The sequence below is a fragment of the Uloborus diversus genome, unplaced genomic scaffold, assembly GCF_026930045.1.
Source record: "Uloborus diversus isolate 005 unplaced genomic scaffold, Udiv.v.3.1 scaffold_146, whole genome shotgun sequence".
Classification (NCBI taxonomy): Eukaryota; Metazoa; Arthropoda; class Arachnida; order Araneae; family Uloboridae; genus Uloborus; species Uloborus diversus.
In genome coordinates this window covers 196644-208874 of record NW_026558165.1, presented here as the reverse complement: position 1 = coordinate 208874, position 12231 = coordinate 196644, and the positions used below count along the sequence as shown (strand labels likewise).

General features: G+C 33.7%; 1 protein-coding gene across 1 annotated transcript; it reads right to left on the bottom strand.

Annotated features, from left to right (window-relative positions):
- Positions 1 to 4157: 4157 nt before the first annotated feature.
- LOC129232988 (uncharacterized) lies at positions 4158 to 12020 on the bottom strand. The gene is made up of 2 exons (XM_054867069.1): positions 11817 to 12020; positions 4158 to 6628 (listed from the first exon to the last, which is right to left on the bottom strand). Exon 2 carries the CDS (start codon positions 6541 to 6543, stop codon positions 5269 to 5271), a length of 1275 nt encoding a protein of 424 aa, XP_054723044.1. The 5' UTR covers positions 6544 to 6628; positions 11817 to 12020; the 3' UTR covers positions 4158 to 5268.
- Between the last annotated feature and the right edge of the window lie 211 nt (positions 12021 to 12231).

Genomic DNA, 12231 nt, shown 5'->3' with positions numbered 1-12231 from the left:
TTAGATTCGTATATGTTTATTATAAACGAAATATACGTACATTGAAGAAATCACATTATACACGTATTGTACAGCGAGTCCTAGCTATCTGTCATAATCAAGCCGGTAGAAAGATGGATAATCCAAACTAGCGCATCCTTGATTGGCGGTTAATAGGGAGGGTTACATTAACGGAGAGATTAAAAATCCTAAAATAAAATGACAAATTAATTTCATTGGCGGAATTTCCCCTAGGCTACGTTCGCTGACCTCAACCAGTAGCTACCGGTGGGTTGATCACATGACAGCTAACGACGTCAGATGAATAACACGCAGGTGAAAAAATACGATCGAGGTCGGCGAACGCACCTCTAGTCAGACACACATTAATGAAGAAATAAAAAATCCTAAGATAAACTTACGAATCAATTAATGCCATTGGCGGAATTCCCCCAGTCAGACACATATTGACAAGAGATCGCGGACTTTCACTGACGCGCGCAAGCTATCGGCCGCTAAGCACACTCACTGACGCCTAGAAGCTATCAACAGGTTATTTTTCTACCCTTTTTGTTGCATTAATGAATTAAAATCAAAATGTAAATGTCTGGCACGGCGGATAACTCGGAATAGCAGACAGTGGATGGCCGTAAAACCGGAGCTCTACTGTACTAAAAAAGAAAAGACATCAATGCCATTTTCAAAGAATGTTAGCAACGTTATTAACATGACATAGAGATAATTATTGATTGAAATTCAAATTTTGATGCAGTTTATGAATACAGTTATTTTTGTAACTATCATTATCACTGAAATTCAATTAAAATCACTCTAAAATTTAATGCTCAAAAACTGAATTGAACAGAATTTTAAAACCAGTCATAACTGATATTACTATTTCTTCTCTAAGATGATAAACATTGTTTTTCTAGGAACCAACACATGCCACCTCTTTTTCGTTCAGTTATTTTTTTTCCACTTTTCACACAGAATATCGTTTTAATATTTGAACCAAATACGGTATATTGCACCAAAAGATAAAACATTCATTTACAAGAGCCCTAAAAAATGAGAAGGAAGGTTATGGTTCCAAAATAAAATAAAATATAGTGGGGAAAAAAGAAAAAATAAAACATATCAATAGCTAAATATAGAGTCGCTTTGTATACAGGCCGACGCTTCAGTTTAAGTTTAGCCATTTTGGGTCGGATTTTTCATTGTTGCAGAGCTAGGGTTACCACAGCAAAGTTTCGGGTTTTGCCAAAAACAATATTTTATTTAATAAACAGTTCACGTGCTGCTGATAATCGCTCACAGTAAATAATAACCAAAGGCGATAACTGGCCAGAGAAGACAACCCTCAAACACTCACTCCGAATCAAAATGGCTGATCTTAAGCTGATGCGTCCGCTCGTATATTATATATATATATATATATATATATATATATATATATATATATATATATATATATATATATATATATATATATATATATATATGGGTCTTAGTTAAATATATTCCTACGTCATCAGAGAAGACTTTAAAAAAAACGAGCTGATGTGTGAATCACATGACTTCCTTTTACTCCAATTTCATGTCATTTTCCCATTATTGGTAATTTTAATGTGATTTAATAGTTTACTCTGTAAATATTTCCTACAGTGGCCAAATTGAAACCAGATTTAAAACTTAAAAAAAATCGCCAAATTTGTCACCAAGTTAGCGACAAAACTTGGCGATCAAAAGACTGGCGATATATCGCCAAGTGTTCGCCAAATTATAACACCACTTGAGTTTACATCAAAATTATCAATGATTTCCCCCAAAAGGGGGCAAAAGACCCCCTTAAGAACATCTGAATGCAACCAAAAGGGGAGGTGCACAACTAGATCCCACTAGGAGTCTACGTACAAAATTTCAACTTTCTAGGACATACCGTTCTTGAGTTATGCGACATACATACGCACATACACACATCCGCACATACGTACATACGCACATACATACATACGTACGTACAGACGTCACGAAAAAATTCGTTGTAACTAACTCGGGAATCGTCAAAATGAATATTTCGGGTGTCTATACGTTCTTAGGCACTTATCCATGTGGTCGATTTGAAAAAAAAAAAAAAAAAAAAAAAACTCAACATTCATTCGGGGGTGAGCAAAATGGAAATTAAGGTTGATTTTTGAGTGAAAATTCTTTCGGGAAAATAATACTTAAGTAAAAAAAAAAAAAGTAAGAAAAAAGAAATCGTTTGTTTTTCCCCTGTTGCCAAAAAATAATTTTGAAAATGAATTACTGTACTTTCAAAAATAAATAAAAATAATGTGATTCAATGATTAACTCTCTAAATATTTCCATCGGTGGCCAAGTTAATACCAAGTTATTTAAAAAAAAAATCGTCGCCAAGTTGGCGAAAAAACTTGGCGACCAAAAGCTTGGCGATACGTCACCAAGTGTTTACCAAATTATAACACCACTTAAGTTTGCATTGATATTAACAATGATTTCCCCCCAAAAAGGTGCAAAAGACCCCCTTAGGAACATCCGAAAGCAACCAAAAGGGGAGGTGCACAACTAGACCCCACTACGAGTCTATGTACCAAATTTCAACTTTCTAGGACATACCATTTTTGAGTTATGCGAGATACATACGCACATACGCACATATACACACATACGCACATACATACAGACGTCACGAGAAAAGTCGTTGTAATTACCTCGGTGATGGTCAAAATGGATATTTCGCGTGTCTATACATTCTTAGGCACTTTTCCGCATGTGGTCGAATCGAAAAAAAAACTCAACATTCATTTGGGGGTGAGCAAAATGGAAATTAAGGGCGATTTTTGAGTGAAAATTTTTTCGCGAACACAATACTTCCTTTTTTGTAAAAGGAAGTAAAAAATAGATTAAAGAACAACTGGTTACTAGCAAAGATATGGATTCCAGAGAGTGTCACGATTTCTTCTCAAATAGTTTTCAGATGTTTCAAATCAAAAGACCAATTTATAAGTTAAATTATACTTCGAATCATTGCATCAGCAAGTTCACTACTTTATATGATTTAGAAAACATAAGAAACCATTTTCATTCCCAACACAACTGACCAAAACCAAGGTGTCGAAACATTGCTATGAACATTAATTTAAAAAATATGCCACAATTGAAAAAGAAATGATCAATAAATTTGAGTTTGAGGTTCCGAAATTAAAATTCAGGTTTACAGAATGCTATTTGATTCTCAACCCATATCAGCGAACCTCGAATCACGAAACGTCTTTCACCAAAAGAAACTGAAATAAACATAGTATCCAAAACAATTTTTGAATCTAAAGTCAGCTTTATAAGTCCTACTCCAGCTGTGAAATGAATAGAAAATAGTACTAAAATAGCAAGGATGCTGCAAATGCCCATGAATGAATAAATGTTTTCATTGTAGCAAAACTAATAGACGTAAAAGCGCTGAAATGCAAAAATTCAACTTGAAAAATAGTTTCATTGCCTAAAACTGTAGATATATAAAACACTCTGTTGGGAGTACGGACTGAAATTTTCTGTACACCCATCCTTTATTTTGTTCTTTGTTGAGTTCTGTGCTGTTTAATCTTAATTTTAAAAGCTGCACAATGTTTTGTAATAATATATTTCAAGTCAAAAAATTTATAAGCAATAAATAGTTAACAGTAATCAAGTATCTAAAAATGAATCGTGTAACAAACATGATTATTTTAGATGAATACGGCAAAAACGGAATTTCAACATTTTGACATAATTTTTAAAAAATGTTTAAAAAAACGGATATAACAAAAACTTCTATGGATTTGTGGCAATGGAAAGAATTATTTCACTCATTTTAAATCTTTTATGGGAATTTAATGCCACCAATTGCAACTTTTCTGCAATATCAGTCATCAAAAGTAGGAAAAAAAATATTTTTTTTACCAGGGTTCGCCTATATATATCAGTCGATATATATCTGGTATTTATTTTTCAGTATTACAGTATTTTCAATGCAAAAATGAAATTAATCAAAGCATCATTGTTCATTTTTTATTAAACATAATCAAGAAGCTATATAATATATTTTTATGATCCATTAATACATCATTAATATAACAAAGTAATATAATATTCCTTTTCTATTTTATATTCATAAAATTATTAGTAATGTAACAGTTTTAATACATATTAAAAGTGTCTAATTAAATATTAAACAGTGGTCAGAAAAAAAGAAAATGTCTTATGACTGTGCACAGACTAATGCATATTTTTTATTTCTGAATAATTTAACTAAAAGTAGCTGACAGAAGAAAAATGAATAAATCAGCTAATGCTAAATTGACACCATTAAAATCGATAAAAATGTTAAATGAAATATTTGATATAAATAATATAAGAAACTTTAATTTTAAGTCTACATATTGTAATAACAATATAAGAAAATAAAGAATGATTTAAGGATGTATTTATTATTTTGAAGACTTTAATTTCAGCTGGTTGAAAATATCGGATACATAACAAAATATCCAATAGGATATATCAAAATATCGGATATTTTTGAAAATATCATGTCATTTTCGAACCCTGTTTTTTACTCTTGCTAAAAACATCAAAAAACAGCATTTGGTGAAAACTTCAATCCAATTGCGACAAATCAAGGAATTGTTTTAAAAAAAATCAAATTCTTTATATGTACTTTGCTCCACCAATGGTACTCTATGTTTCCACCCTATCCATTCATCATTGAAACTTCTTTAAAAAAAAGTGTTTTTTGGCCCACCTTATTATACAGTCATATGTAACCTATTTGAAAAGTTAGTGCTTTTTTTAAAAAGTCTCGTTGTAGTAGGTAGGTTCTTGCCTTAAAGTATTGTGACTTATCTGCAAGTAAGCATATAACAGTGTTGATAGCAACGATACAAAAATTTCAAAACGGCATGTCAGTTTCTGATTCAACTTATTAGCTATAAAGTTTACAAAGATCCTTTTTAAAATTCAATATTATGTTGTATATTGGTTAGTAGCAATAAAAGCTTCAATAAAACAATATTACTGTTTTACCAACTAATATTTACTGAAATGGCTCTCAAGCGTTCTGACCCTTCTGAAGCCCTGGAGGCAATAGCAAATAGCTCTCACAATTTGAATTTGCTAGCTTCTTAAAACTAGTTCTGAACTTCCGGTGCCGACATGAGATCACTGATGTTTTTCTTTTTTTTTCTATCATCCAACTGCATAACATCGATACTTCCCCAATCTCTGAAGCAGAGGAGATCATTTCGTTCTCTCCTTGCCTTTCCTGTACTCTTCAACACGTTCTCGGGCACGTTTCTTAAAGTATGGATCAATTTGAGGTTTTTTCATATGCCAAATAGTTGGGTTTTGGCACTCACAGGCGGCCAAAAGTATGCGCCCAAGCGCAGAGTGGTGTTTAATGTGCAAGTTGGACCAGAATTCATTATGGAACAGCCTGCTCCAGGGTGCCAAGTACCCGGGATAGGCAGGATTATTAGCATCCAAGTATGTTTCAAAGTAAGTGCAGATTTTCGCCCAACTTTTGTTGGTCGCATCATTATGAAAATACTTATGAAAGCTACTGAGGCTATCCCCTTCTATATCGGAAGTCATTTCTGTGAGAGCAATCATCTGCATACCGTTGTACTTACAGTGCTCGAGGAGAGTGAAGTTGAGTATTTCACAAGCTGCAGGGTGTATGGTTTTGCTGTAGTACCTATGAAGTAGAAACACCTTCAAGACTTGCCGAAGGAATTTTCCTCCGGGCTTAAAGTACAACCCTAGCATCTTCAGAGATTTAGTCATTGGGGTTGGCAGGATAAGACCCTGAATTCTGTGGCTGACCAAAAACCTGAAACTCTCCTCAGTTTTTTCAAGGTTTCTTTTGACTGTTTCCGGGCTTTTGACGCAGCATCTAACCAACATTGCTGCAACGAAGCAATAAAAAGCAGCTTTGACTTCGTCACTTACGCTCTCAAAGTGACTGAAAAATCTGAGAGTATCATCCCAGTCAGGCTTATTAAGGTGCGGGTATCGAAGGAAGAAGTCTTCAGCACATCTCAGATCCAGGAAGAATTGAGGTCTATTACCCTCCTCCCCTTTTTTGAAAATATCTGAAATTTTATGATGTTCTGCAACAAACATTTCAATTTCTTGGAGCACTTCGACTGAAACAGTCTGGCCAATGACGTCCCCTTCTAAAATTCTTGCCTCGAATTGATCCTGGGGAAACATCCTGCGAAGTTTGTGATCCCGGATTTGTAGAGCCAATGCTGCTACAAGTTCACCAAGTCGGTCGGTGGGACCCCTGGCTAACATAATGATCATGCAATCTCCCATGCGGATGATATCTGACAATGAAATGTCAGGACTGTGAGGAGAAGGCACATCTTTTGCCACAGCGTCAGTCCAGACATATGATTTGAGACGGGTACGTAGGCTCGGGAGCCTGATTTCATCTAAATCTTCAGCTTTGAGATCAGACAGAAGTAAACCTGTCAAATCTAAATCATTGCTCCTGCTGGCGGACGCCATTGATAGAAAGTTAGTTGCTTCAGGTGATCTTGTCTCGGTCTGGATCTGAAGCTAGAATCTTACTTGTCTGTGTTTCATGAAAACTCTACAAAGAGAAAGAAATCTGCTATAATACTTTCGTTTCAGATAATAAATCTAAAAACAAATAAATCATGATAATGCTATTTGCACAATGTAAATATTAGCCATAACGTTTGTGAGTAAACTACTTTAAGCTTGCTGGGTATTTTTTTAATTTTTTTAAAAATAGAAAAAGAAGAATCAATATAGCTGATATGTTCAGTAAATTACTGCCCATTAGCCAGAGTGCATGTAGAAACGGGAATAGTTAAAAATAGATGGTTATTAATGAAATCACTTTGGCAGCAGTTCGATAATACTTTTGTTTGAAGTTTTAAAAAAATACATAAAAATGAATAAAACTTTTTTGTGTACAGTAAAATTTTCTGACTCCAAAATTTCTAGCAACAAATTTCTGTAAAAAACGAATCAATCCACGTCAAAATTTTCCTTAGGAACTCTGATATGTTACTACAATCTTTAATTTTAGAAAGAAGAATTTTTCCAATCTCTTTGCAAGGCCATTCCACGGAAAATTGTCATTTTGGTAGTGTTCCTGCTAGGCCGTTTTTGAGGGGCGCAGCGCCCTGCCCTTTTTCATATCGGCAGAATGCGCTCTGCCCTTCATTTAGTGCCCAAAATACGCCCTGCCCGTTTCAAAAGTAAGGAATTGCTCCCTGTGTTTTTAAAAAGACATCGCGAGCATCTGATCGAACCCCATGATATCCAGCAATTTTATTTGCCCAGCGATCGGTCACAAAAACGTCTAAGTATTGTCCCCAGAATTTCGCCAGGAAAACGGCCCCATAAATAAAAGGAGAAGCAAACACCTAGGCAAAGAGAGTAAATGAGATTCTCAGAATTCAGACAGGCTTATCAGTTGGGTACAAAAGCAAGTTCTTCTTTCTTCCCAGGGGGGGCTTAAAAGCCATCGTCTACGATCTGTGAAGGGGGAGGGAGAGATTTGTTTCATTCAAGCCCCATCTTTGATCTTCAGAGAATCAACAATGAGAGTAAATGCTTCATAGTATTTTCTGCTGTAGTATCAGGGGGTGTCTGTTCCAGGAAAAGTAGAAGGATACTTGGAAAAAGTCTGAGTGAGAACGCAAATAACACGCGTCTTCTGCTAAAGGAAATTTAAAGAGTTGGAAGAAAAGAATGTAGATGCCAGCAGATAAAATATGAAGATTAATGATGTTTCAGGCTTTTTTTCTTCTACAAAATAGAACAGAAGCAGGGTTGGTATGCTCTTGATAAAACTTAAAAAAGGATTAGGAAAAAAGTTCATTTTTAAATGATTGAAAAAGTTATGAAAGATAATCTAGTGCTTGAATTCCTTAGGCATTTGTTGAATTGTGCATTTTTCTTTTTTTTTTAACCTTTCATCAATGCAATTTTCTTCACGTGTGTCAATATGCTTAACACGTGCATCGCAGAAAATCGTCCACCGTGATTGAGATGTCAATCCTTTTGCATCTTGTAAATATTTTAATATTTTTGACGGTTGGAAATTATTTTGACACATGCTGATTTATATTACCGTATTTCATGTTTTATTTTTAAAAAATACTTTTTTTTCGAAACCATGCCAACATTGAACTCTTATTTCGCGGAAACTCGCTTTTCATCTTTGAGATTTCAATCTTTTTGCATCTTGTAAATATTGTAATATATTTGACAATCGGAAGTTGTTTTGACATATGCAACCCAAGATTAGCTGATTTTATGTTTTATTTTAATAAATCATAACACTATTTTTGGGATGTGTCACAAAAAATTACTTCCACTGTTTGAGATTTCAATCCGTTGCATCTTGTAGGTATTTCAGTTTTTTTAACAATTGGAATGTATACTTTAACATGTGCGACTTTAATTAACATGTATTGATTTTCATTTTAAATACTAAAAAAATTATTGTTTTTGTTTTTTAGTCTTGTCTATTAATTATTGCAAATAGGATTTTAATAATTATTTCCTCATTGGTTATCACCGATTTTTTGCAAAAAAATATTAAATTGAAACAAATGACCTCATAGTATTTTAATTTAATGTCTGGCTTGAAATGCAATATTTTTTATGAAGTTTAATTTACATTCATCATGATCTTGATGTCTACTAAAATATTTCATGGTATAAATGTAGATTACTAGGATTTTTTTTTTTTTTTTTAAATCTAGGAAGGGGGAATCAGTAATTAAATACTGTTCTTACATTGCAATTTAAAGGATTTTAAAATACCTAGAGTTTTTATTCTTACAGAATAAGTAGTCACATTTATAACCCAAAATAATGTTGAAAAACACCCAAAAGCCGAATTTCAGGATTAGCTAAATGCTCCTTAGGAGTGGGGAAAATGTGCTTAGTTAGTCAAGCGAACCCTTTTCTAAGGACAAGTGACTCTGGATAATATCACTACTAGCCTGCGTGCCCGGCGTTGCACGGGCTACTTAAAAAATGAAAGAGCTGTTCAATTGATGTTTTTGTATTATTCTGAGACATCAGTTTCTAAAGCGCTAAGGAGTAAATAATTACGCGTAATGCAAGGTTTGCAAAACACCAGTAGAGCATATTTTTGGCAAAAACATCTTTAACGTTAATCATATTTATCAATAATACAAGTTATGAGTATTTTCAATTAGCACAAAAGATGAAAATATATGCATTCTCAACTATAATATGTGCTCACTTTAAACTGAATTAAATCTGATAGAATATATCTGAAATATTTATGTACAATTACAATCAGCTTTTTACATAAAACTTTTTTGTTGATTACATGAAACTAAACTACCAAAACTTATTAAATACCAATAAGCATTAATTTAATATCAAGCCATCAGATTCCAATTAAGCTTTAGTTAAAATCCTTAAAAACAATCTTTTTTGTTCAACTCTGTTTCACTTAAAGAAATCCAAACAATCTTAATTTAACATGTTCTTTTAACGATACAAACTGTATTGCAAAAATCGAAACAGGAAGGAAAAAGAGATTTATTACAATTCGAAAACTCACCCATGTGACGGAAAAAAGTCCAACAAAATAAACATAATTAGTCGCACATCCTAAATGTACCCAAATATGAGGCCGGTGAATGATAAACTTACACTTCAATCAATAAACATTACTAAAGAAACATTTTTCATATGCTGAAAAGAGTTAAGAACGTTGAATGAAAAAATAAGAAAGGGCAGACGATAAATGTCCGAATAGAGCAACCAATTTTAAACTAATTAAAAATGAAATTCTAGATGGAAACGTTGTTTTAAGATTTGGACAGCAGCCAAAAAAATCTCTTTTGACACAATTATTAGAATTTTATTTGCTCACCCATATGCAAAATGGCAACAGGAAAGAAATAAAAATTCCTGAATAGCGTTATGTTAATTAACGTTTTAATTAATATCTCCGCTAATTAAAGTCGTACAATTACGAGATTGGTCCTATTGTTTTCTTTGGAAAATTTCGAATTGATCGGTATCTCGTTTGACTTCTGATTCACAGTGGTTCTCGAGAAGATCGATCTTCAGACAGACAGACAGACAGACGGACGCGAACAGATTTTAATATTATAGTGGATATTTAATTCCAAAGTCAGTGGTGGCAATCGAAGAGGGGGGGGGGGGAGGGAGCTCATGGTGCAGACTACACTGTTTGAATATTTGCAAGGTGTTTTAAATTGTTATTTCTCTTTTTGGGGGGGAGGGGGGCTGAGTACGTCATTGATCTTGGGTAGAGGGGGGAGCGGGGAGTGCAACCGCGTTGAAATAGTGCCCTTTTTATAATTACAGTGCCCCTTTCAAAGACCAGCACCCTGCCCTTTTTCCTCTAGAGTGAACACTAATTTTGTCCTGCATGTGACGCTACATACATTTAATTGAAATTAATTATTTAAAATGGTAATGAACAAATACACTTCGACAATGGTACCGCAGATTTTCCGTTGGCCAGATCCTGCACCAGGTTCAATGATTTCATCGCGATACAATGCAACAAAATTTTGTTGCTTAACCCGTTACATTTGAGGTGGAAAAGTAAGACGAACCAGGAGACATGAGGTCTCGGAAAACACTCTATTTACCTACTTTTTTTTTTTTAATCGTGTAATTAAGATACATTCCTATAATTTCCCTTAGATGTTCTTTGAACTTATATTAGCACGGTGTAAAAATATTTTTCAATTTTGAATCAAAATATACCTTTTCCGAGGAAATTTTGCTAGTCTTAAGATTTTTGGCGAAAATCAAATGCTACAGTAAATAACTAACTACTCATAATAAAAACAAATCAATTATTCATTAATGATCTTTTTTTTATATACAGAACAGTTTAGTACCAGAAAACGGATTATATCATGTTATGAAAAATTTTTGACAGCACTTTATTAGTATTTTGCGTCATATTTTGAGGACTAATTTAGCCTTCATTGACCCTAGAACATCATTGCGTAACGTTTGTGAATATTTCAAACAACTCTCAACCTCATCTAAAATATTTTGCATCTCTTCCCGCATAACGCGGATAAGATAAATATGAACCTATATCCGCGATTTTTAATGTTAAGAGCCATGTCTTCCAGCCTCACAGACCGCTTCTCAAGTATGCAATGAAATTTAAACCAGATGCACTTGCCTGAAGATATTGATAAGCAAGGGGGGTGTTCAAGGTCCCACAAAAAAAAGCTATTGGGAAAAACCATTCAATCAGATTGAATATGAAATGGGGGTGATTGGATGAACTTTTGATCAGTCTTGAGACCAAACTTTTCCTATTAAGGGTTAAGAAATCACAAATGTATGCGTGACTTCTAAAGACAAATTTTTCGTCATTACCCTTTTCCTTTTTTTTAATGAAATATAGGAACAGTTACTTGCACAACAAAATGACCGTTTTCAGAGAAATGATCATACATAATTTTCTTCCAATGCTTTAAATTATTATTTCTCAACAAATGTCATATCTTTCCTTTGTTTAGAACCTTAGCTTCAAAACCTGCAATTTGTTTCGTCATTGCTACATTATAGACCAAAAATATCAAGTAATACAACAGCAAACTACATGAGGTTGACTTTGATTGTCCCGCACGTGATGCATGCAAATAAATTAAATTTTAAGTAACAAAGTTATTTGATAAAAATAATAGTGTGTCAGGAGCATTTTTGTATCAAACAGGCAGTACAAAAATTATTACACAGGCAAAATAAAGGCTACATACCCAAAATAATCAAAGATGTCTTCGAGTTGGATGCATCAAAATTTTAAATTAAAGCACACATCTAAATGTCTAGCGTCTATATGCGTCTTCTTTGCTATAACCACCACTAATTCAACAAAACATATGTTTCAGGTTCAATTTCAGTTTCTATCTTCTGAGAGGGAGGAAGGATAAGATAATTTCAGTTTCAGTCTTTCAGTTCACATTTTCTTGTTTACGCGTGGAGCATTTCGACTTCTGTTGCCATAGCGTTAAAACCAAATTTTGACACTACGATTTGTGGTTTAGGGTTGCCAGAAGAAAATCATGAAACTATCCGAAACGCTACGTAATATTTGCCAAAATAATAATAATAATAATAATTTGTACTGTGCTACCTGCCGGAATTCTCAAAATGCAAAATAAAAAAGCTAAT